General features: G+C 41.4%; 1 protein-coding gene across 3 annotated transcripts in view; it reads right to left on the bottom strand.

Annotated features, from left to right (window-relative positions):
- The window catches only part of SEMA6A (semaphorin 6A), a 133,445-nt gene that overhangs the window by 56,643 nt on the left and 49,807 nt on the right, over nt 1-26,995 (bottom strand). For all 3 annotated transcript variants that reach the window (XM_030566537.1, XM_030566538.1, XM_030566540.1), the window contains exons 2-6: nt 17,453-17,590; nt 13,104-13,221; nt 7,188-7,248; nt 4,984-5,046; nt 4,043-4,144 (exon numbers count right to left, since the gene is read on the bottom strand). In XM_030566537.1, the coding sequence (XP_030422397.1) occupies nt 4,043-4,144; nt 4,984-5,046; nt 7,188-7,248; nt 13,104-13,221; nt 17,453-17,552 (444 nt within the window). In that variant the 5' untranslated portion in view covers nt 17,553-17,590. The remainder of the gene's footprint in view (nt 1-4,042; nt 4,145-4,983; nt 5,047-7,187; nt 7,249-13,103; nt 13,222-17,452; nt 17,591-26,995) is intronic.

Raw genomic sequence — 26,995 nt, 5'->3', positions numbered from 1 at the left:
AAAAAACAATGGAATCTCTTCAGAATAAAAAATGAAACTCATTACCCAGGACAAAACCTATGATACTATTGTCGCCATTACATTTTACAAAAGTCTTCAGCTGATATTTTCTCTGTACATGGGTTTCCTGTTGAACTGTAATGGGCTATGCGGTCTGTAGTTCTGGGAAATATTCAAATTTTATCCTCAACATGATGCAAAGAAGTGCTATTATCCAGAGCAGTAGCCTGCAACCCATACAAGTGAAAGGAAAAGCACAAGGTAATTTTGTATGTGTGCATTTTTCCCCCTCCTAAGCTGGGGCACTATCTGGGGTAGTCAAAACTGTGCTATTCGCTTTTCTGATTTGCATGTTGGAAAGGACCACTCTCCCAGTGTTACTGCATAAATTGGGCCTGTGTCATATAGCAACCCTCTTACCATGAAGCAAGAATTAATACATGCAGTACTTCTAAAATCTTAGGCTTATGTGTAATCCCTAGGAAATTAATTCATCATCAGGTACAGGTAATTATACAAATAACCAACTCAACCTCATGCTGAAGTTGAAGGGGTTTTAGTAAACTACATGTAAGGGTGCAGATCCCACATGTTTAAGACTCATATATTATAGCTGGTAAGATTAATCAGCGGTATAGCCCACAGAGCTAGCGTAGCATTTTATTTTACTTTTCAGTAATGCAAAGAACCTACAGGCCTGTATCCTGTAAGACACTGGCATAAGTAAGTTAGAATAAGTAAAATAGGCCTATGACCCTTGGCATAGATAAAATGGCCTGACAGTTACCCTAGATTTTGGAAAAGTGGGAATAGCTTGCTCAAGAGAGGAAGTTGGTACATAATACCAGGCAAGTGCAGGCACATGTCTAACCACCAACTTGCTTGAGCAATAGGTGACGTATATGATAAAGAGATAAATGGCATGAATATGTTAACCTATAGGATAAGTGCACTCCAATATTATGAGGAAGAGGAAGTTAGATTTGGACATGGAAGTCTGAGCATCAGAGTGAATATCTGTGATAGTGCTGTGACAAAGCTCCTCCTCTACCTTGGTGGATCCTGTGCTTATTGGCAGCTTTGCTCACCTCAGTTATCTCCCCCACAGTCTGGATCAACTCCTCCTGTGTCTGATCAGGAGTTGGGAGGTTTGGGGGGAACGCAGGCCGCCCTCTACTCCGGGTTCCAGCCCAGGGCCCTATGGATTTGCAGCTGTCTATAGTGCCTCTTGTAAGAGCTGAGTGACAGCTACACCTCCCTGGGCTACTTCCCCATGGCCTCCTCCAAACACCTTCTTTATCCTCACCACAGGACCTTCCTCCTGGTGTCTTATAACACTTGTACTCCTTAGCCCTCCAGCAGCACACCCTCTCACTCTCAGCTCCTTGGCCACTTGCTCCCAGCTCCTCACACACACTTCCTTTCCTCTGGCTCCTCCCCATCTGGCTGGAGAGAGCTCCTTTTAAAATGCAGGTGCCCTGATTAGCCTGCCTTGATTGGCTGCAGGTGTTCTAATCAGCCTGTCTGCCTTAATTGGTTCTAGCAAGTTCCTGACTACTCTAGTGCAGACCCTGCTCTGGTCACTCAGGGAACAGAAAACTACTCACCCAGTGACCAGTATATTTGCCTTCTAGCAGACTCCTGCACCCCATTGGCCTGGGTCTGTCATAATGCCCAGGTCCTATAATAGGTGAAGCCACCATGTAGCAGGGGCTAGCTTTCCATCCATTAGCTCTTCATTGTTATCTACCACTGACTTTTGGGTGTTATGGTTCTGGATCATCGGACTCAGTCAGCATGCCAAGGACTAGGCTCATCCTTTGTCTCTCACCCCCCAGAGCCCCAAGGAAGGGTTGAGTATAAGAATGTGAGCATATGCAGGGAATGACACCAAAGATATCCCTAATACTGTATTACAGCTATTTGTTTATATGGTTTGGAGCTTTTTTGTCTTTACTGATTGTTTTAATAAAGATAGCTAAGGCTTTGCTTTAGCCTCAGTGTAAGTGTCTTTGCCACCCTGAGGTTCCCTACAAGATATTGAACTTGTCAGTTTTAATTCTGTGGAGCCTGATTCTGGGAGGGGAACACTATTACCTCCCCCCCCAGCTCATTCATTAGTATTAATTAGCAATCAATACAATTATTATTAACCATGCAAAATGATCAGGCTACATCAATAACTTATATGCTGGGGTAAAATCCTTCTAACATATTTAACTCACTTCAACAGTACACATTGTATAAATCAAATGCAGAGTTCAGAAACAGACCATGAAAAATAATCCATCTAGCATCATCAAGCTACCCCAATCAACTTTAATCTCATATGTTATGAAACCTAACTCATTCAATGGATGATTTGTCATCATTTGTTTTCTGTCATGTATCTTTTCTGTCAAGACCTTCTGAAGGGAATCAGTTGTGTTTATTCTAGGATGGGAAAGCATTTAGAGTGATGGTGAAAGTAAATGAGCTATGCTCCAGAGCTCCTTCCTTCTGCAAGGAGCACAACATTCCAGGGTCATCTGTACTTTCACTTTACAGTGCTGAGGGATGGCCTTATCTTCAGTTTGGCATATCTCAAGTGCCCTGGTGCCATCTGTAATCCCTGAAATACAGTCAGGGAAAGTCAGTGCAGGTGTCAGAGTGACCTTCTGTAGGCCCCAAGAGACATCACCATGCAGGCTCTCAGAGCATAGCAACAGCTGAGGGAATCACCATGGGCCATATATCATGGGGAATGAAACATCTGCAGAAACGATCCTCCCATTAGGATGCCAAGAAAATCCGTATTTGTACTAAAAAATAGCTTTCTGCAAGGGGACTCCTACGAATTTGTTAGTAGCATTAATTGTACTGAGCAGTAAGCAGTGACAAACAGAAAACTAAACTTAGGACTGGAAACAGGAAACCTAGCTACATGATGTGGATGGGAAGTTGGGGATAAGCGAAGGAGAAAAAAAAAAAAGACCTTTTTTCAAACCAGACCAGTTGTTCTAATTTCAGTACTCCTTATATCAGGTATCTGCACAATATAATTAACACAGAACTATAGAGAAGACTGTGCTCTGCTCTGCCCATGTGTTGGTGTACCCTCCAGGCTAAAGCCACTGCAGGGGCTAAACCAGCATGGCAGAGAAAAGATGGTGAGAAGTAGGGTAATACTGGGTATCACTGCTGCAGTTGCTTTCCTGGCAGTTGATATCTTCAGTTTGTTTTCAGGACTCTTCTTACAATAATCCTGGACCTGATCCTGTACCTTGAAGTAATGGGAGGTTTGCCATTGACTACTATATGAGCAGGTGTAGGCTTTTTATCAGTAGTAACTGAATCTTCTTCCTCTCCAAAGAAAGGTTAGAAATGCACCTTGCGACAAAGGCAGATTCTAAAAGAGTGCACTGCTCTTAGGCTGAACACTAAGGCCCTGATCTAACTCCCATTAAAGCAATTGGAAAACTCCTATTGATTTCAGTGGGGTCTGGATCAAGGCCTAAAACCCTACTCCTCAGACAATGAACAAAGGTTGAATAAAGGGCTTTGCATGCATGCACAAACACTGGCACATAATTGGGCTGAGGGAAGGAATCTTCGGCTCTAACATGTGCTTTACTAGCAGAGCAGATAGGCAGTTGTCTAGTGCAACCTGATCCTAATCTCTATATGATGTTTTGACTTTACCCATTCTTCCCCCTCTGCATTTCCCTGTAGCAGTCTACTGCTGAAATCACTTTCACAGAATGAAGAAGTGTGTAGAGTCCTACACAGGTTCCCTCTAATTGGGTCCCCAAATACCAATGCAGCAAAAAAATACATAGTTTCTACTATGTTAAGCCCGTAAGTGTCTAGGCTAGTATCTTTGGGATTGAACACACCACAACAGCCAGATTCAAAATGTTTTATGGGTGAGAAATCCTCAGCATCAGGCCTGTACTTTGAGAAGCATCAGTAGTAAACTTTTTACTTAAGAAAGTACAGGGGACTAGCCCATGTTTTTGCAGTGAGCTGTAAGTTATTATTCAAGACAACTAAGAACACCTACCTTATAGTTCCTGCAAGAAGGGTTGAAGGCATTTGTTCCACAGATAAACAAGGTATCATCATTTCGTTTCAGGAGGACTTTAATAAAATTATGACACTCATCCTGAAGAAAAATAATAAGTATTTTACCCAATATATTACAAATGTTTGACTTTATTCTTGTGCCATGATCTTTCATTGTCAGGGCTAAAATGAGGCTGGCTAGTAGCCACTGTGACATTCTGGGCTTTAGTTTCATAATTTTTTAACTGACAGTGAACAAGACAATGAATTTTCATTCTATTTGTTTCAACACAGTTGCTAGGAACTGAGGACATTTTATTTATATTACAATTCAGACTTCATTATGGTTCATTATTTTTGTTTGAATTTTGTTGCTTTAATCGGGACTGAAGACCGTTTGGATATATTGCTGTAATACAATAGTAACACTAATTTATTCAGTGCAGTGTACTAAAGTAAAACTGATGGGAAATCAGGTCCAGAAACTCTGGGCCTGATTGTGAGCTGACTAATGTTAGTCAGTGTTTGCACTAGTGTAAAATTGGGGCGAGATCAGAATCAGTTCTTCTGCATCTACAAACACACACTTCGTATTATGGCTTTTTATGAGCTCTTCAGTTAACTCCCAGTGGAGAATGGACAACAGTGTTTAGCTATAGGAGGCAGCATTAAGCAATGTCAGTACACTTAGCACTGTGTCCATAATTCCCACTGCTTCTAAGTATTTCATGATGTTACTGCAGCTGCTGTCGTAATGTTTCATCACATTAAAAGCAAACTATTTTTGCAAATTAAAGACTTCAGTAAGTTGATGGAAAAAGCAATTACTTGCAAAGAAGTGAATGGCATGATCCATTCCACATCACAGAGAGCAGTCTGAGATAATAGTTAAGAAGCTGAACTAAAGTGGCAGCTGCAGGAGAAATGAAAATTGCCTACCTTATGTTTTCCCTTCATTCTGCATGTGTCTACATCAGCCTGTCTAGATTTCCATGTCAGTTTCTGCAAGGATCAAGAAAGAAATCAATTAGAGCCCAGAGGTTGTTGCATTTGATTTCAGAAGTAAGAGTTCCCTAGGGGAGACTAGCTGCTGAACATATATTTATTGAACGCTTTCTGCACCCTTTCTCCATGATTAATTCACCATAACAATGAAAGATCAGTGATGTAGAACATTCACTTAATTTTCTGTTGCTATCTATTCATTAAACTAGAAACCCATCTCACCTTCTAAAGCCTGCAAACGTGAACTTAGCAATTTGCCAATTTTTTTAAATATATGCACTTTTAAAAAAAACTTCTCATCATTTCTTTTAATTTTATGTTGTTTTGCAAAGCAAATTATTGCAAATTGACTATAAACTCATTAGTTATCAAGCCAAAGCATACATATTGGCACAGTCCAGTTCAGATGAGCAAAGAAATCCAGTTCAGGTTATTCTCCTTACTTCACATTAGCTAACAGGCTCAGAGATCCTCTAGCTATCAAAGGACTCAGGTTTTATTTTCTAACATTGCTTCCCTGGAATGGTTATAGGTAAAGCCCATATTGGATTTTCGTTCCTCCATGAACCAGGATCTAGATATACCACGTTATGAAGTTATGTTAAACTTGGCAAGTAGCTGAGTTTAAGGCCAGAATGGACCATCAAATCATTTAATCTGACTACTTGTATATCACAAGCCACCAATACCACTCAGCACCTGCACACTAACCCAACAACTGAAATTAAAGCAAAGTATTTTGCTTTGCAGCCCAAAGGATACTAGGCTATTATGTGCCAGAGGCAGAGAATGGGAGGTGCACCAATGCCTGAGGCCCCATGCCAGGGCAGGGAATTAAGTGTGGTACACCTGGCTGATCCCGGGAGGTTGCCCACACCTTCCACTGCGAGGAAGGCAAAAAAGATCATGGACAATCTGACCTGGGGGAAAAATTCCTTCCTGACCCCACATATTGCCATCAGTTAGGCCCTGGATTGAGTGTATTAGAGTTGAATAATTACAGTAAAACGTCATTAAAAAGTCCCTAGCTTAAAATACTAACACCTTTATAACAATAATCATGGCTTCAACCTGACAGCTCCATTTAATGAATTGAGTTAGTACTAATTCATTAACAGTCCTTCACAAACATTTTTCATGGATGTAAGCATGGGCAGCAGGTATATTAGGCAGGGGAAGGCTGTGGTTCCCGAAACAGCCCCACGTGGCCTTGCCCATGCTCCACCCCGAGGTCCCTTCCTGCTTGCCCTTCCCCCTTGGTGAGAGCTCTGGGCGGGAGCTCTGGGCTTCAGCGGGGGAACGGGAAGCGGGAGGGGTGGGGCCTCAGGCAGAAGGGGTGGGCTGGGCCGGGGGCTAGCCTCCCTGAGCCCGGGATTCACCCACTGGCCATGGATGTAACGCTAGTTTTTCTTTCCTCAGCTGCTTTGTGACTTCATTTTAATACGGGTATCATATCACAAGCTCATCTATGGCATCATTCCTGGATTGAACATGCCCATTTTTCCTTTCCTGAGGTGAAATTCACCTTGATGTTCTATGAATATCATATACTGCATATAGGGTATGCCATTTGCCAATCAATATGACGAAACTGGTGGGAGGTCATTTCTAGAAACTTTCACACTATAAAGAGGAGCGCAATGCAAGAGAAATTATTCCCATTTTGGATATAATTTCCCGTGAATGTAATGTGGTTTTTCTTACAACACTGTATAGCATGATGTTATAATAAGATTTTATTTACTGCATACTGGCATGACTCACTAAAAATTGTGTATATGAAAATATATAAGTAGACTTTGCCTTTTATGATGAGATTTTTAGTATTCTTAATTGGTATAGTATAGCAATTATAGAAAGCTACATAATATCAATGACTAGATGTTTGATGGATTCCAGGGAGCTCAGTGTATTTCGATACTGGCTGCTTATCAAGCTAGCTAAATCGCTTATAAGAAATTCACAGAGGTCATGACTGCTATTCCAGCTTTCCCCATATATGACTACCAATTCCACCTCACTTGATTAGTACAATTTTTACAGCAATGCTGGACAGCTGTTTGAAACAATGCCCACTTCCTATTTATTCTCTGTTCTTTCTAGTGTCTTTAATTTCAGGATGATAAAAAGCTACTTACTTTGATAAAATAAATTTCTTCTGTATGTGATGTGTCCATATCAACAGTATAAATATGGTCCCTGTAAACAAAGATAAATCAATGCAAAGTCAAAAGCACTAGTCAGTTTATTTTATACAATAAAAAAAAAAAAAGAACAGACACTATACAAGAGAACACTACTGATTGCTTGGTCTGCTTCTGAGAATACACCACTGTACCTAAACTGCATTGCTTTCAATTAGAAAGAAGAGAAATTCTAAAAAACTAACTCAAGATTCTTCCCAGTATCTTATTTGTATGAATGAGAATTAAGAAAGGGGGGCTAGTGGCAGATGTTTTTATGCATCTTTATATCAACTGCAATCCTATTTAGACAGCAGCAAAGAATCCTGTGGCAACTTATAGACTAACAGACGTTTTGGAGCATGAGCTTTCGTGGGTGAATACCCACTTCCTCAGATGCATGTAATGGAAATATCCAGGGGCAGGTATATATATGTGTGCTAGCAAGCAAGCTAGAGATAATGAGGTCAGTTCAATCAGGGAGGATGAGGCCCTGTTCTAGCAGTTGAGGTATGAAAACCAAGAGAGGAGAAACTGGTTCTGTAATTGGCAAGCCATTCACAGTCTTTGTTCAATCCTGAGCTGATGGTGTCAAATTTGCAGATGAACTGAAGCTCAGCAGTTTCTCTTTGAAGTCTGGTCCTGAAGTTTTTTTGCTGCAGGATGGCCACCTTACGGTCTGCTATAGTGTGGCCAGGGAGGTTGAAGTGCTCTCCTACAGGTTTTTGTATATTGCCATTCCTAATGTCTGATTTGTGTCCATTTATCCTTTTCCGTAGAGACTGTCCAATTTGGCCGATGTACATAGCAGAGGGGCATTGCTGGCATATGATGGCGTATATTACATTGGTGGATGTGCAGGTGAATGAACCAGTGATGGTGTGGCTGATCTGGTTAGGTCCTGTGATGGTGTCGCTGGTGTAGATACGTGGGCAGAGTTGGCATCGAGGTTTGTTGCATGGATTGGTTCTTCTGTGTGAGTGGAGCACAGAGACATTTTTTACCGGGGCACAGAATTAAAAAAGAAAACCAAACACCTGAAAGAGCCACACCAAATTGGGCAGGAGGGGCAAAACACACCCAACATCTCATTTTTCCTTGAAATAACATGAATTTTTAAAAAATGCAGGAAGTCTTGTGGCTTGAAAACAATTCATAGCTTTAGAAGGGGGCTATATAGGAGTCTGTTGAAAGTAGGATACAGATTGTTTCCATTTTAGAAGCCTCTGTTGTCAAGATTAGCTTCATTTCATTGAGTTTGAGGGAAACAATATCAGCTTCTAACTAAAGCAGACAGAAAACACTCTTTGGTGTAAGATGAAAATAAGCAACACTTTTCTCACATGGAGAAAAGGGGCAGCATTGTTAATAGAAACTGGCTTAAAAAAAAACAGTCTGTCTGACACTGCAGTTGAGGCAGTTTGTTTTGGAAGATGCCAAACTGAGGAGGTTTTTTTTTTTCTCCCTCAGTCTTCAGTACAAACCAGAACTGTCATTTACTTTCAAGATGGGTTTAATACCTTATTATTTGCTTGACTTTACCGGCGCAGCTATGGTCAGGGTCAGAATAAAGTTACATATTAGCATATCAGCTTTATAGACGGCACTGTTACTTCTTTTTATACATTATATCTATATAATTTTTTTCATAGTTGCAGTTGGGGCTACTACTTAGAAGTAGAAACCAAGAATCTGAATTGTAAATTGAATGATCATTATGCATTGGCAACACCTGAAAAAGTTTTCTGATTGGCCCCCTTCCTGCACAGCTCTTTACATTAATTACCATTTTAGTGCTGTGGATTTCTTTAAAAAAAAAATCAAACTAGCAACAACAAAAACCCAGGTAAAAAATAAATGAGTGAAATTCAGAGAGAGGCTTGTGTTACTTAGCATCACTCACACCATGGCACTTCTGACCAACTTAAGTGAGTAAGCAACTTACTTTCTGGCTTGCCAAAGTGTCATAGGAGACTTCAGACACCAAGTTGTGGAATTATGTCAATGAAATCTGATTTCAGGAAAACTAAAACTATTTCTGCAGGCTGTATCTAACACACAGTTGCCCACAGTGCTGGCAAAAATTAAAAGAACTGTCTAGTGAAAGGCAGTATAGATACTAATGGACTGTTTTGCCCTATCATCCCCAATACTGCCTACTGGCTGTGGTACGTGTACACTTCTCTGCTAATTAAGTTATTCCAACACAAACTGACTTAATCCTAGTGCTTCTGTTTTCCCACCTCATCAGCAGAACTGAATTTTGTTGCCATGGTATAATCTTGTGGAGGAAGGGAATTTAAATAATGCTGCTGGCTGTGCATGACCCTTGGCCACTCAGTGCAATGTCTGGAAATGTGTAACTGCACTCTGGTACTGCAGAGGCTCAATGAACCATTCTGTGCATACATATGGGAAGTGACAGATCATGGGAACAAAAGCAACCACCAAACAAGTCAGCAGGAAGAGATGGCACACGAAACTTCAGGAAAAGCGTGTGCAAACCTGCACCCTCTGAGGGAAGAAGAAAATGCTGCTATTCTGTTACATATCAAGAGGGACAGCTCAGGGGCCAAATTTCAGAAAAACTCAGATAGGGGTAAGAGATGGGAAAAGTTGTGACAGCACAGAACATAATTTATGATTGTACTGTACCCTGCAAAGTTGGGGGATGGGCAAAAAGTGGAAGATATTCTGGAGCATATAGGTCTAGGAAAAGTCTGAGGGGAGCAAACTAAGGTCTGGAGGGGCAACTGCCCCGTTTGTCCCATAGCAAATGATGCCCCTGGGAAAGATGCTCAGCTGATGTAAATTGGTGTACTGCTCTAGCCTGATTGACTTCAGTGAAGCTATGCTAACTTACATCAGCTGAGTATCCAGCCCATAATTTGCAGTGAAATCTTTCAAAACCCTCAAAAAGTGTTTAATAATAGTTAGTACAAAATTCTTATATACATCCCCATATCCTATTTGACAAAACAGGCAACTGACAAACAGATTTTGTTGTATGCCAGACATCCAGTAATAAACTGTTAGCTGTCTCTGAAATTAGTTTGCTCTTTTTTCCAGGGAAATTAACTGCAAAGCGAACACTGAGCACTGGATTTTCTTAAAAAACCTCTATGTTTAATCATTTGTTTTGATTGCTTTTCAGATAATTGGGTACAAATGTAAACTTAGTATCACTGTATTTAGACACCCAGAAAACAACTTAAAAGAAGCATCTGATCTGGTAGCTAAGGGATTTATGCTAAATACAGTTTCAATTAATCCTGTTATGAAGCTCTTTGATAAACACTTTTGATTGTGTTCACATTTGCTTCAGTCTCTCAGTTTACTGCCACCATTAGTGTTACAGATATAAACTTTCACTCACACTAATTATGGAAAGATTACTCATTTTTAAAAGTTTATCACTTGAAGATAAAAATGACCTTTTGAATTTTAACTTTTATCACATAGGCTTCTCAACCTAGCAGGGATTTTTGTCCAGTAACATTCTGAGGAGGAAAATAATCTACTTCACAGTTTTTTAGTTACCGGAGCAAAGACAAGTTTAAGAAGATTTTGTGTGCTTGTGTAAGTAAAAATGGATTACATCTTTCTGTTCTTTTTGCAGGTCATTTGTCCCCAATAATGTCAAAGCACTTCTCTATTTGAGTATAATATTTTATATATACACACACACACAAATATGGTACATATTACACACACAGACTAAGAAGCCAATTCATTTTTTAAAAATGAGCTGTAATTTGTGAATTGTAATTTGCCATCACGAAAGTTCAGATTCTTCTTCAAACTGTAGCATCAATGTATAGCAGAAGCATGTAGCTTGCTGGTTACAAGTTAATATTTGCATCAACATTTTAGTCTGGGAACAATGTTTGGATATTTTAATCCACCAAGCAGATTTGTCTTAGTGCGTGTGAATTCTAATTGTCACATTGCAAATAACCTGCCAATTTAAAAAAGAAAACAAACACAAAAAAAAGAAAAAAATAAGGGAATCCCCCCATGAAAAATTACATTAAGGAGTAAACCCTGCAATCCCTCTGGCTCCCCCTCGTGCATGTAACCACACAGGTACTATGTTCCATGGGAAGGCGAAGAGTGGAGCACTCTCCCTGAGAGACTCTGCACAGTCTCTGTGTCACTGAGCCAAGTTCCACACTTGTTCTCTGAAGAATAACTGAAGGCGAAGTTGTTCGGTGGGAGGCACGGACATTGGCTGCGTGCATAACATGGATCCTGTTGCCCAAAATACTACATGGGGCAGCATAAATCACATCCATTGCGCCCATCCCAAATCTATAGTAGAAACTATCACCTGTTTGGGCAGTGTAGGAGATGCTATAGCAGGGCAATAGAAGCTGAGGATTTGAGTCCTCTGCCTGTGATGTACAACCATCTATTTATTTGGGCTGGTCACTCTTTCCCAGGAGTTGGCCCCTAATGAAAATTAAAGGCTGGCCTGGTTATCTAGTCCTTTATTGAGTGCAACAGGCTGCAATGCAGAATATCTGAGTTTGAGACTTGATGATCTTTTAATGCCTTGGGGACAGGAACTGGGAATGTTACAGAAGCATGGCGTGCAATACTCTGTAATAGGCTGGAGCACGCATGATCAGCATAGTGATGTATGGGAAGAGTCTGAGGAAAAGGTAAAAGGGGAAAAAAAGACAAAATGGCTTTGTTTTGAAAATATATGCTCAACTTAAAACACTGCTCCCCACTCTGTCACCGCTCTAAGACTGCATCCTTTTCTAGGGACTGCTGGCCTTGGAGAGTACTTGCTGTGGAAAGGAAAGGAAAGATCATAGGAAACCAGCAGAGAACTGCGGACCCAAAATCTCCAGGACATGTGAGAAATGCAAGCCTATATATGAAGAGCTTGTCAGAAACCGAGCTTTGCAGTGAAATCTTCGGATTCCTCCAATGTCTAGGCATAATGGGAATCAACTTGAAAGTGCAGTTATGGGGAAAAAATGGCACCTTCTTACTCAACAGTTCTGTTCCTTGGCATATCAATCAATCCATCAGTCAATGACTCTAACCCATCTGCTCCCTGAATATATTCTTTCTTATGTGCCAATCAGCATGGTATTTAGGTACCAGTCTGTGACATTTATGTAATAACAATAAGTTTTGACCTCCTGTTAGCATTGGAAAACCAAAAACATATGAGAGAATGAGTATTTACATATAATATGCACCTGGTCTGCAGCTGTTAAAAATTGGTGTAGTTCCACTGAAATTGTCAGAGCTATGCCAATTTACACCGACTAAGGAGCTGGCTTATAAGCCTTCTCATATAAATGCATGCGTTTGTGTGTACAAAAATATATCTGTCTAGCAAAAAGGTGCAGAAAAGACATTCAATTAACCTCATGGAGTACATCAAAAGAAAAGCAGTAAACATATTTCTTTTGCTTTTTTGGGGTTTTACTATAAAATATGCCTAGAACATTAAAGTTTAATTACTCTTATTCAAATATGTACTTATGCACACAGTGGATCATTTGTGTTTGTTCTCCAAAATATGTAATTAATTGTGTGCTCAAACAAAATCACAAACTCCTTTAAAGAAATAATAATGTTGTCTCTATCCTCCAAGTCCTTGTGAGTCCCTTCAACTTCCATTGGCTTTAATGGGGGCTGCAGATGCCCAGCACCCCCAGAAGCTGCTCAGAGCCTTGCAGGATTGAGCCCAAGATGACCAACTAATGTAGCTTTTAAGATTTATCATGGATAGACTATGAAGCCCAATGTGTGTGATAAAATCCTAAAATAAATGTCTGGCAGAGATAAACTCAGTATATCAATTTTTTCTAGGAATAGCAAGAAGGGAATTAGGAAAACACTACAGACCTAGCAGCAATGTAGAGAGTTCTGTTCATTATCATGATCAGCTGGATGTCCAGCCTGTGCCTTTGTGTGGCATTCCGTCCTGGCTTGTGCCCCACAAACACCGGATACTGTTTTGTATCTGTGAGAAAGGAAAGGGATTGGGAGAAAGAAAGCAAAAAGATAGAGAGACATTCACATTATGAAGTCATATTAACATGGAATATCCCCATCACCAAACACTCTGCCAAAATCTATAATTCCTGCCCTTGCTGTCTTTCCCCACCATACAGCCTGCGGTACTGAAGTAATAGTACAGTGGATTGCATAGCTCATAAAGGTTATAATCTTTGTTTGCAATTGTCAAGGAGAAAGCCATTATGCTTTTAGAAATGAAAAACTGTGATTTCCGAGAGCACAAAACTGCTCTGAGAGCTCTTGGCATAAAGGTACTTAGCACTTCCACACAGTTTTCCTTTCATCCCCTGCAGTGTTTTAAATGCTGGATGCTGCCTGCCACAGTTTATCTTTCAGAACAAAGCTATTTTATGGTATAGTATGCAGTGGCTTTCAATCTGTGGTCCATGGACATCCAGAGGCCCGCAGACTATGTCTAAAGGGTCTGTGAAAGGTTGCCATTACCATAGTACAGTGGTTTTCAACCTGTGATCCATGGACCCTGGCGGGTCCGCAGACTATGTCTAAGATTTCCAAAGGGGGGAGTCGCATCTCCATTTGAAATTTTTTAGGGGTCCATGAATAAAAGAGGGTCAAACCTCACTACTTTATAGTAACCCACCTGTCACTGCAATGGCTATGCTGGCTAATGGTCAGATCTAAGGACTTGGCATTATTAGGTATAAAATTGCCAGCTTCACAGGTTTCCTACAGGATTGGGCTGCTAGTGCAGGGCAGCTGTATTTTTTGTAGAAGCTGTGGGTAGCCATTAATTGACCTTCATTTATTTATGTATTTATTTAACCTGACTGTTTTTGGTCATTTTTGGCAACCTGTCTGATACATCAGTTTTCCTGGCAGCCAGATGATAATGCTGATTGGAAGTCTGTACCAGTAGCCACTCAGCCTTTTCCTCAACTCTGACAGTCAGTGAGAGCACTTCATTATATTCCAGAGCTCTCGTTGCTGGGAAGTAAACAAGCACTGATGGGATCTATATACAATCTGTATGAGATCCTATAATAGACACCCAGAAAACATTTCTGACAGAGTTTCTGTCTGTCTAATGCATTTGCAATGCATGTCTCTAGATGTAAGAGCCAGTCACCTAGGCAGCTCCCAGGAAAACAATCAGAAAGATGCCCAGAAAACAGAAAGAAAGTGAGATTATGAGTAGGAGCAGCATCAGAAGGCAAAATTCCTGCACATTCACATAATGCAGTTAACTGGCATCAATTCAAGCATTAAGCCCTTTCTCCCGAAATCTGTTTGCTCCAAACAAACAGCGCTAGCTTGGGGGCCATTATTATAGATATTCCGCTTTAATTTTCTTGGTGAACTCCCTTTAGGAGGGTCTTTGGTACTAATCTAGGTTGAGCTACTGACTCACTGCGTAGGCTTGGGCAAATCACTTTGTGTCTTAGTCAGCCTGATTGTAAAATTTGGTACAAACAGGAACTTCCCTGCAATCCAGATGCTGCATCGGAGCAGAGCATTCCTGGGTAAACACATTAACCAAACTCACAGAGGATTGAGGTTCAGAAGGTTAATCTTCCTGACCAAGATTTACTTGAGAAGTACTAATTTTTAACATTCCAGCTTTCCTCTGTCCAACACTGATTCCTTTGTAACTGACTGCCCTTGTGTGAACTGAGGCCTGTATGTTTGCAGCCATTTGACATTCATAACATAGAAATAGAAGTTTTACATATTTTCCTCTGCAGAGGGGTTAAGATTGCTGACTTGCCATTCCTTAACCACACTTTTACAAATGCAGGTGCCAATTCTGACAAATGCTGAACACCAGGGCTAGATTCACAAGGGGGATTTAGTTGTTGCTAGGGTGACCAGAGAGCAACTGTGAAAATCAGGACGGGAATGGGAGGGAGGGTAATAGGAGCCTATATAAGAAAAAGACCCAAAAATCAGGACTGTCCCTATAAATTCGGGACATCTGCTCACCTCAGTTGTTGCACTAACTTCAAGGTGCCCTGACACCTAGTGGAATTCACAGCCCCAAGTGAGGCATCAAGGCTTCCTATACAATGTGTGGTGAACGTTAGGCACCTAAAAATGGGATTCACAGAAGCCCGCAAGCTGAGCAGTCTGACAGCTAAGATAGCCAGTAGCAGGATGAAAGGAGGCCGGTACAGGCTGGTACAACATACCATTAAGAAGTGGCTGCTGGTACCGGCCCGTATGCAGCTGACGTTAAAGTGTTGCTGCGGCAGTGCTTTAGCATCACTTCCCCTTTTGTCCCCCACTTGTCGGCAGGGCAAAAGGGGCAGCTGCTCCAGGGCTGGCACTTCAAAAGAGCCCGGGGCTCCCGGCCGCCACCACTGCTACTGCTGCAGCGGCCAGATCCCTGGGCCCTTTAAATTGCCGCTAGAGCCCTGGGCAGCATGGGCCAGGCGGCATGGATGGGCTGGCTGGGGGAGGCTAACCCACAGCCCCCGCCCCTTCCGCCCGATGCCAAGCCCCCATACCGGTAAGTGCTTAATGTTACTTTCACCCCTGGCCAGTAGGAAATACTAAGGAGAGAGGCCTAAGCCCTGCCCCTCAAAAGGAGTTAGGTGCCAAAGTCTGGGCCAGAGGGAAATGCCCATCTCCCCTCAGGATTCATAGCTGTGAACCCTCTCATGGACTTAGGTATCTAAGTCAAGTCAGCCCTTTCCCAAGAAAAACAGTTGCAGATGGTATCTCACCCTTTTACCCAATAGTTCAGGGGTTAGAACATTCATCTTAGAGATGGGAGACGTTGGTTCAAATCAGACACAGGGGAATTTGAATACAGTTCTCGCACCTTCCAGGAGAGTCCCGTAACCACTGGGTGTTCTGGGGTCGGTCCTCTCAGTCTCTCCTGTTGACACTGTTCCATTTTGTATAAAATAATTAAAAACTCCTGGGTCCGAGAGAGTCGCAATAACTCTATAGCCTGGAAGGCATTCACCTGGGGGAGGGGGAGACTCAAGCTCAAGTCTTTACACTAGTGAATATTGAATTATTTATACAAAGTGGAATAGCTCCAACAGGAGAGAGAGACCAGAAATTACAGCACTCACTTGTGAGGTGGAGCTCTGTGTTCAAACCCCTGTTCCTTGTCTGGGCTATGTGTATGTCTAATGGATCAGGCCACACCGGCGGGGAGGATGCCTACTTTGTAAACTCACTGGGGCACAGGTGTGAAATGGACACCAAGCTGCTGGGCAGTGTAAGATTTCGTGGCATAAATTTAAGCACCTCATAAATTTCACAAGTGGAAACTTTGATGCCTAGTAACTCCAGAGTTAGGAAGCAGCTGAGTGGGGATGGTGTGAATGCCAAAGGCACCTGCTTGTTGTACTTAGGCTACTAAAAGGGGCTGTGAGATGCCTAAGTCCCCCTTGTGAATTTAGTCTCCAGAAGGCCTTTTTGGAATAATTGTGATAACCATGATAAAGAGGAACTTGGTAATACTGAGGGTCTGACCTAAGTGGTCAAATGCAGTGCATGCTTTCTCACCTAGTCCAGCCAGGCCATCTTGATCCTGACTTGCAGCACCCTGTGCTAGTCTAATGTCAGAGAGACTTCCCATTAAAGCAGGTCAGAAAATGGAGAATATTTGTTGCAAAAAATGTTGCCTTTTCATCAAAATGTTTTTTTGTCAGAATCTTACAAACAGTTTTACTGCCCAAAATGCCAAAATGGGACAATGATTCATCAGAGGCTGAGCAAACAAATTTAGTTATTTGTGTAGTTCTAGAAAAATCATTTCAATGGTATGTCCTCAACACAGCTACATTAGTGAGCTACACTTGATATATGGACTTAGTTGGTTCTCCAGAACTTCGCTTCTTGGGAGTCAGTTAAGAATCTCTCTGCTCATGAAAAACAAGCTTTCTTCATTTGTTGTTGGGTAGGATGGGAAACTGTGGACTGACTGCACTGCAGAAACTCTCATTTGCAGAGTATTCTAGGTTATGGTTTTGGAGGAGCAAGCAGCTCATCAGTTCTGAAAACCCAAGTGAGGGCAGAAGTATTCTGCTCTAGTTTTATCATCTGGGAATGTAACCTGGCTGATCTGAAGAGCCATCAAGAAATAAAAAACATCATTCATTTCAGATCAGCTAAAACTGTACAATTTTGAAGTTCAGTGATCAATATATTCCTTCTCAGAGCTTGGGGGAGGAAAAAAGCACCAGACCTTTCATACTTACAGTTGCCATGCGAAATACTGATTGGCTCAGAATCTTCTGGGAAACCAGCCCCAGCAAAGTGTAGCAGTGTGAAATATAGCAGCAAGGCTTCTGACCTCATAGTAATTCAGCGGGGAGACTTTACTTCTTCACTTCACCCTGTAGAAAACAAACAAGGGCATAAGAGCTTCCTGTCCCTTCTGTTTTAACTACTGCACACAGAAAGTAGGGCTTGAATGGTCAACAAAGGGGATTCTCACTATAAAGTAACAAATAAGTTTTTTAAAATAAGTAACAAGTAAGTAATTTTAAAAAGGGCCTGCCCTGCTGGGCCACTTTTCTTTCATTCCTCAAGCCTCACTTGCCCCTATCAGTCACACCTGCAACTTGGCTTTGAACAGATTTAAATATGCTGTTAGCTACCTGTGAATTTTCTGTCTCAGGTGATTGGACCCAATAAAGAAACTTTGTCTTCTGAGTCAATCAATAGCTGACAAGAGTTTTTAGGGAAATACTCCATCTGCTGTTTCTTTAGGTAGGTTTACATAATTAGATGATGACACAGGCCATAAATAAAAACCGCACTACATTATTTAGGTTAAAAAAAAGTGATTAAAGGTTATACTGGAAGACTGATTCATACCCTGCGGAGTTGTGAATCAAACACAGAAACACAGACAGTTTGATGGAGCACACTGAACATGTCATTGGGCTTTACCATAAAAATATGTACCCATAAATTTAAGTACCATAAAACCAACACTCCAACTTGCAATAAAATAAAGGTGAACAGAACTGTCTAACATCAGGGTTTTTCCCCTCATGTTTTACCAATGCATTCACTCATTAAGATTTCATGTGCTAAATAAATAAATAAATCCCCAAATCTTGGAGATGAAAAGAACAAAAGGTGCCTGTGTATACAGTGAAAGAAAACATAATACAGTAAATAGCTCATAACTCCCAGGCAAATTTCACAGGGGTGCTGATCTGCAGGGGAAATCAGTCTAAAAGTGGGGTTTTCTTTTCAGCCCTTCCAGGGTTTCAAACCTTTGATGCTGTGTGCCAAAGACTGAACAAAGCTATTTTACAATAGTCTGTCAATCATTCAAGATTTATGTGCAGAAAGTCAAACTTTGTAACCTAGATAGTCTTTGAAAGTTACTTTGGCAAATAAAGTGCTAACTTGCCCTTTTGCAACACTATTTAATATTAGATACCTATGTCTCCATTTTCCATGCCAAAAAAAGCATTAACAAGTTCTGAGTGCTGCATTTTTACTTGCAATTTCACAGACACAGCTGGTTCCCAATCATTTATTCAATTGGAAACGTCACACTAATTAATTTGCCTTTTCTGATATGTGCTTTGAAATAAAATCCCAGCTCCTATAACTGAACTTCAGAAGGAAACTCTGTTGAAGGGCATTGTGATCCCTCAGGGCTATAACTAGATGATTTATTATACTCCATGTTTGCCTATTATTGTTCACACACACACACTTGAAAATTTGGCTGCTTCTGTATTTTTATTAACCAAAGTTTGTACCCACAGAAAATAAACTCTGATGTGAGCCACTCTGTGATTAACTAATTGGCTCCTCGACTGCCACACAGCATTAAAAGAAGGGCAAAGGTACAACAGCAAGAGTAAGTAAAACATAAAACAGAAACTGGCTGGTTATTATATTTTACATGAGGAAACATATGGGGTGAGCATAATGCACCGGAGTCTCAAGAGAAATAGTTCTGTCTGGCATTAGGCTAGTGGCCACCTGTGACTACTGAGACAACTGTGCCTCGTCATAGCTACTTTATTTTCTCCCTTCCCACATTTGTCTCATTAATTACCTGTTTCCCAGTGTCTGGATTGTGAGCTCTCTGGGGCAGGGATATCTCCATATTATTTTTTGTATAGTGCCTGATATAATAATCCTCATTTGAGGTCCTTAGGTGCTACCACAACAGAAATAACAAATAAGAAGGAGAATACTCAAAACCACAGATTCCTCAGGGTGTGCATTAAAGGCAGGATTTCAAAAGAAAAAAAAGAATTAAGCGGATGATTTTCATCCCTCTTACAGGCCTTTTGAAATACAGTTTTGCCTTTACCTTTAAAGACGCATTTTTCATATTCAGTATGAAGCGCCTGTTTTGTATCTACAAGTGCATTGCAAGATGACAAAACAAAGTATACTGCTTTACTATATCAACAAATTTCAATTCCTTCCTTCTTGCAAATGCTTTGGTCAAATGCAAAGCTCTTTTCTGAAGTACAGGAGAGGAACAGTCATTTATCTAGAAACAATTTAACAAGCAATTCAGTTTCTCAATTTAAACCCTTTCCACCCACAATATCAGTCTGCAGGCTGATCATTCAAATTTAACATAGCTTACAGTGGGACTGCAACAGAAGAATAGCTGCTTTATGTTATACCCTATCAGCACATCATCAGCTCGCTAACAATGTATGTATTACATGTGGAAAAGCATTAAGGCAGCGTTGATAAATCTTGCCCATTCCACTTTAGAGCTTCAAAAACTTTATTAAGGAGGGTTGTGATATATCGCTCCCTTCTTCTCACTCAACTTTCTGAACTGTCCCATGTAAACATGTAGACAAGAGGGTCTCCAGTCAGATTACCTCTGTTATACTACCCAGTCATTTTAAGTATAGTTTAACTGACAGGATTTTTTTCTTCACATGAATACAAAGAGAAGACTAAGGAGTTTTCAGTTCTTCCATCTAACAGCTTCATAGTGCAAAGCTGTTTCTACACACAAAGGCCTGAGTCCACAAAAAGAAGTGAGGCGTTGTGATGCTCAGTGTCACAATGCCTAACTTTTTTAGGTTTCTAGAGAATCACTGTGATTCACAAAACCTTAGTTAGGCACCAAAGCGCCTTAAAATGAATAGGCATCTTATACTGTGATTCACAAAAGCCAGCATGCTACGCAGGGAGCCACCTAAACTAGCCAATGGGAGATGCCACATTTAAACTAGCCAATGGAAGATGCTAAGGATAGGAATGTGTACTAAGCCCCACTCATGTCTCAGAGATAAGTGCCTAACTGCAGGCCGCAGGGAGGCCCTATTGCTCTTTGCAATGCTCAGATGCAAAGCCTCTCTTAGCATTAGATGTCTACACCATTTTAACATGAAGCTGGGAGGAGGAGGTACTTCCCCCATAGTTTTTAGCCTAGGAGTTAGGGATGTGGGAAAGCCCCCAATTCAATTCCCCCTCCCTCTGAGGGGAGAAGGCATTTACCACCTCTCAGATGAGTGCTCTAACCATTGGGCTATAGGATATTTAGAGGTGGGAGCAGGGTGTCCCTCAGTCTCTCCTGTTGAAGCTGCTGTATTCTAGGTAAGTAATTAAAGTGTCACTGGAGCATGGGGACCTGATTTTCTGCCTCCCACCTCCCAGCAGCATGCTCTAACCACCTAGCCTAAGTTCCTGCTAAGCTGTGCAGCCGCATGGCTGCGCAACAGGCTGTCAAGGGCCATGCAGGTGGGAGAGGCGCCTCGTCCCTGGTCCTGGCCCCAGAGCTGCCCCAGCAGGTAGAGGCGCTCTCCCCCTGGCCCTGGGCTGTTATGGCGAGACAGGGCTGGGGGAAGTCCTCTCTCCCTACTGCAGCCCTGGAGCAGCCTGCACTCCAAACCCCTCATCCCTGGTCCCATCCCAGAGCCAGCACCGCCAGTCAGAGCCCTCACCCCCCGCACCTCAACATTCTAGCTCAGCCCTGAGCCCCCTCCCACACTCCAAACCCCTTAGCCCCACCCCCACCACACATCACCTCCATATTAGTGGACACAAAAAAATTCATTCCGCACATGGATGTAGAAAATTAGAGGGAATATCATTGCACTTGGTTATAGAGTCATGTTCGTGCTTGCGTGCTTGCCTGCACTCTCTGCCCAAAATGTCTCGTTAACTGAGAGTGAGAGCACAAGCATGTGAACAACTCTAGAGATTTGAGCACTCAAGTGAGAGGTGGGAAACCCAGGATCCAGTTTCCCTGCTCCAATGACTCTTTAATTATTTATGTCCAATGCAAAATTTTCAATAAGAGAAACTAAGGGAGCCCCACATCAAGTGGTTAGAGCAATCACCTAAGAGGTGGTAAATCCCTGTTCAGATCCCTTCTCCCCTCAGGTGAGTTCCCTAACCACTGAGCTAAATGCTATGAGTGAACGCCTCCTCTTTCCCAGATATTTTGTGAGAACTCATCTGAAGGGCCCAATCCAGCAGACATGCTCACAGGGCCCCTCACAGATTGGGCCCTGCACCCAACTTAGGCAGTGGAATGCCTGCGTTCCCTGGTTTGTGAATCGCTCTGGGGTTTCAGCAGGAGATAGCTGCTCGGATGCCAATTGGGAGGCATGAGTACGTATGCTCCAAGGCTGAAACATAGTTGCCCATGGATCTTTACTGCAAAAAAATTGGTGTCGTGTGAGTTTAGACGCCTACAGGGTTCAGCGGGAGTTTTGTGCATCGCAGTGGTTCCAAAACCAGGACTTCGGCACTTAACTCGTTTAATGAATTCAGGCCAAAATCCTCTGTCATTCTTAAGGATATTTTTATTTGTTTCTAATAAACATGGAGGCTGATTATGTACTGCCCTACACTTTGTGTAGATATTAGCACCAGTACAAAGTACGTACAAAAAGCTCCCATTCTGATCTGTTAGTACATTACACCCACTCTTCCCTGGGGTAAATACAGAGCAATGCAGAACTGGGTCCAAGGTGAGTCTATCAGCCAATGTCAGCTTTTTCTGGAAGGTAATTATACTAATTTAATATGAATATTGGCATTCTTTCTGTGGTGCAAGGTTTTTGTCTAGTTTCAGTGACAGTTTAGAAAGATGCTTGTTAAAAATAGTTACATTCCTTTCTAATATAAATTCCCTTTTCAGCACGTTCTCCGCTCTAGTTGGGCCCCTGTGAATGATACAAGTATTTTGACTTACAAGTGTGATGGAACTACTTCCTAACCAAATGTCCTTCCATATGCAGCATGTGATGAAGCACAAGTAGCCAGATGGTGATGCCCAGAGAGCAGAGGTACCATCTCCAAATAATGGCTTTGTAAACACCAAAGGTTCAGATCCTCAGCTGGTGTAAATTGGTGTAGCTCCACTGACTTCAATAAAGCTAAGCCCATTTATATCAGCTGAGGCTCTGGCTCCAAGAACTTCCATTCCTCCTATTCAAAAAGTGCACATTGCTCCAACAGAAAGTATTAATTTTGGCAAGTGGGTTTTTGTTTGCTTGGTTTTTTTACTTGTAAACTCTGGAGACACAGCATGATAAATGCTTTAAAGTACATGGACGTAGAAAGATTCTATATCAACTCACAGTATTATCAGTCATTGAGATAGTGAGGTTTTGCAAAAGGGTATGACTTGCTTTTTAGTTCTAAAGAACACAAACAAGCAGTCTGTTTTCCTGAATTCTTTGGACGAATGCAAGTATACATTGATGCAAGAGTATCTTGCCTTGAACTGTCTTCTTGAAGTTAATAGAGTTGCACAGATGTTAGTAAGGAGACTTTCCCTTAGTAAGTACATATTTCCCCTGTCTTAGTCGTTGTAGTGATTAGGTATAAAGAAATCATATCAGCTTTTGTCTCATATGTAAATCTGAGTCCCCTATGGGAGAAAATAGGGAAATGCTTCCTCAGATTGTAAACTCCTGGGGGCTAGAGTATAGCACAGCATGGCACTGATCCTGATAAGGATATTGAGGTGCTACTTCAATACAAAAAAATAAATAAAGTTTCTATAGCTATTAGTCTCTAATTTATACATTGGGAAAAACCAAATTATTGGCCTCAAGGAGTATTTGAAGATAAAGAGGTAGTATCATCCCTGGCTCAATATGGCTTGCAATATAAGGAGAATGGTTTGATTTTTTGAGCCAAATGCAATATATAACTTCTGGAAATCATGACTCTCGGAGCCAAACAGAAAGACACCAGCATGACATCAGCCTTCTGCTGTCTGATCTTTTTTAGTGTTTAGTGAGTGATCGTTCCAGGCAGAAATGCACGCAGAATAACCCTTTGGCTAAGGAAATGAATATATTGCTACTCCCACAATATCCTATTACCTTGTGAGTGGGTCTGAACTGTGTAAGAAGGGTTTGCCTTACTCTGCACATATTACAAGTAAAATGTAAAAATGAAGCACCAATTTCCTGATAGATTCTGTGATAACTTAAGGCCAGTTTGAAGCCTGAGAACAGAGGGATAGTTTCTGTTAAATCAGTAGCAGCTGCAAATATATTTGCAGAAGAGTATGGTGCTTAGCCCTTAAGAGCTACAATCTTCCATGTCAGAGAAACTCCGATTTAACTTTTCCGTTCAGCTGTACCCTCAGTTAATCAGGTGTAATTCCAAGTAAAGTCAGAATACAGAACAATGCCAGGGTTTTTCTGTGGGGGTCTCCAATCATGATCAGTCTTGCATAGTTTTTGCTGGATTCACACATATCATAAACCTACTTTAAATCAAGACTGGGTGTCTTCCCAAAAGATATGCTGTAATTCAACCCACAAACTATTGGGCTCAATGCAGGGATTACTCAGTGAAATCCAGTGGCCTGTGTAAGGCAGGAAGTGAGACTAAATGACCTTAATGACCATAACAATCTATGACTCTATTAATAAGAAGAATACGTATATATTTGTACAAATTAAAGGTGACAAGCTACCTTCCTGCAAACAAGCCTTGGAGTGTGTGTGGAATAAAATGTGCTGAAGAATCTGTGAGTAAGAAATCTAAGAGTTCAAGTCATACCTTCCCTCCAGGGAAAAGAATTTGAATGGCTGCATGAGGAAAGGAGACATGGCCAGTAAAACCAGCAGTATCCATGGATCCACAATCCAGGGGGATCCTCAGAAATATCTGGAGAACAGGCACTCATCACATTCAGGGGCCCAGCAAACGTGAAAAATAATGAATGGATGGGAGGAGGAATTAGACAACTTAAAAACATTTAAAATGTTCTAAAAGGCAGGTTCATGTGAATTTGTTTGTTCATCTCTAGGTATAAAATTTTGAAAAGTGACTTAGGTTCCTAAGTCCCATTTTCAGAAGTGATTTAGACAGTTGGAGCCTAACTCTCATTGAAAGTGTGTCCCTCTTGCTCTATATAAGGAGAGTGCTTCCTAACGGTAAAACCAGGGTATGTGACTCAGTCACATAGCCTGCATTCTATTTCCCACTCCACCACAGGCTTGCTACGTGTTGATGGGCAATTCACATATGCCCCCCTGCCTGCAGCTGGAGAAACCTTTGGAAATCCTTTGAGAAGGCACTATTATAAATTCAGAGTATCATTATTATTGTTTACTACTTTCTAAATTCACAGTTCCTAGACAGAGAAAAAGACAGAAAAAGAGGCTAGAAATAAAACAGCAATAACAGGAATATAGCTTGCGAACCACAGTCCCTGTGAAAAGAGGAAAGCTAGGCAGGTGCAAGCAGCTAAGGGAGGTGTCCAGGGGGACATGCTACTGCTATATGTGATTTTTGGGTAGCAGTTCTGTTTTGTAACAATTAGTTCTGTCACCCAGGTACCACTCTCAGGTGTGGCACTGAAAAAGATCACACAAAGGGTCCTGATGACCACTGGGGAATGGAATGGTGCCACAGGCAGCAGACAAAGGAATGAACAGAAGCAATGAAAGCTCAAAGGTGCTTGCAGAGCTCAACAAGCACTACAATGCAGATAACGCAGTGGTAATCATCAGGAAACCGCTTTGAGTGCCAGACATTAGCACTGAACTGGCACACAGCAAGATGATGTCTGGGATGGCCAATTCTTTTTTCCTGTGATGATAATTAGTCACCTGAGTGCAGGTGGCTGTAACTACTCATGCCAGGTTCGTCTTCCTCCATAGCTACTAATCATCAACATCTCTCTGTGATCCACTGTGCATCCATCATTCATCTTTCCCTATCTTGTCCTGCTCCTGTTGTCTACAGCTGCCCATCCGATCCCTGTGGACAAACATGTCTCAAACACTCCATGAATCTGGCCAGTAAAAGAGAACCACTGATTACTAGGGGACAGAGAACCACATTACTAGGAGGCAGAGAATGCCACATGGTTCAGGGTTGTACAGAGGCCCATATCCCTCTCACTTTCCATTGAGTATGCCCTCTATTAATTGTAAGTTCCTTGGGGCAAGGTCTGACCATTTTGTAGGTGTTTATATAGTGCCTGGTACAATGGCCTCCTTGTCTATGACCTGACTCCATAGGTGCGACCACAACAAATAAATAAATAAATGAAATGTGCACAAACATTCTACGCACATCAATTATGCACACCCCAAAGTGCTCCTTACATATAGGGGGAATATATGGGCATCCTGTGATATATGCACTTTACTACCATTTTAATTGGATTTAGCATTGCTTACTCATTTTCCTGCTGCAGGCTACATCCCAGATGTAATGATTGGGCTCAGGGGATGTACAAGGGTGGAACATAGGATATATTTTTCCTTATATAGTAAGTGACAGCCTACACCTTTATCGAACAGAGTAATAAAAATCTATCAAATAAGTATAACAGATACTATGTCATCATCTATTCAAGGATGTATGCAACTTTCCAGTAAAGCTAGGGCAAACTTAAGGCTAAAATCAAGTTTCAAATCAAAATGCAAATATTTCTCAAAAATGTTTCAAGAGGATTTGGGTCTATTGTAGCGTGCTGATGTTTGTGTAAATGTGAGTACTCATCTGCAGTGTTACACAAGCAATAAATCATACAATGCAACATCAGCTCTGTGTGTTATCTCACTACCCCTTGATTCAGTGACTGATAAGATGAACAGATTTGGAAACCCCCCAGTCAGAACTGATGAACCTCTTCCTAAAGAAGGTGTCATGTTAGTAGGTAATGCTGGCAACCTATCTTGTATAGATCATCATTACGGATTACCCCAGAATGGTACAAAAGGAAAATGTGAAGAACAAATGAAGGCTTTAATAGGACGAACCTTCCATTGACCTGAGTTCCAGTGACTTCAGCTTTAATAGGATGATGTTGTTCAGAGAGGGAACAGTCAGATGGAAGATGAACATCTCCCAAATGGAATTAGAAGTATCTCAGGCCTATCGATTCTGGTTGTAACCTTTACTGTAAACAATCTACAGGGACCTCATCAGCCACCTGTTCAGTGATATTTGCATTGAAATACGGAGCCAACGCAAATGAGAAATGGCCACAGTTCCTTGCTAAAGCATCTGCTCCTCTCTGCTCCTCTGGTTATCTATTTGTCAGGGCATCAGAGGTACACATTTTAGAGGAATGGATAATGCAATGGCAATAACCTGCTCACATGGCAAAAGACACAGTGAACATGTTGTTTGTCTTGATGCTGATGGTGGTATTGTATCATGCTATATTTCACTTTCTGATAATTGCTCAGTTTCATACTGAAAACAGGATTGCCAAAATTGGCAAGAAAGCCATTTGTGCTTGGAGAATTATTGCTAGAAACATTTTCAATTTTATTTTTGGGGCAATAAGCCTGCATTAAAGA

The sequence above is a fragment of the Gopherus evgoodei genome, chromosome 6 (assembly GCF_007399415.2).
Source record: "Gopherus evgoodei ecotype Sinaloan lineage chromosome 6, rGopEvg1_v1.p, whole genome shotgun sequence".
Taxonomy (NCBI): Eukaryota; Metazoa; Chordata; order Testudines; family Testudinidae; genus Gopherus; species Gopherus evgoodei.
This window is presented reverse-complemented; position numbering and strand designations above follow the sequence as displayed.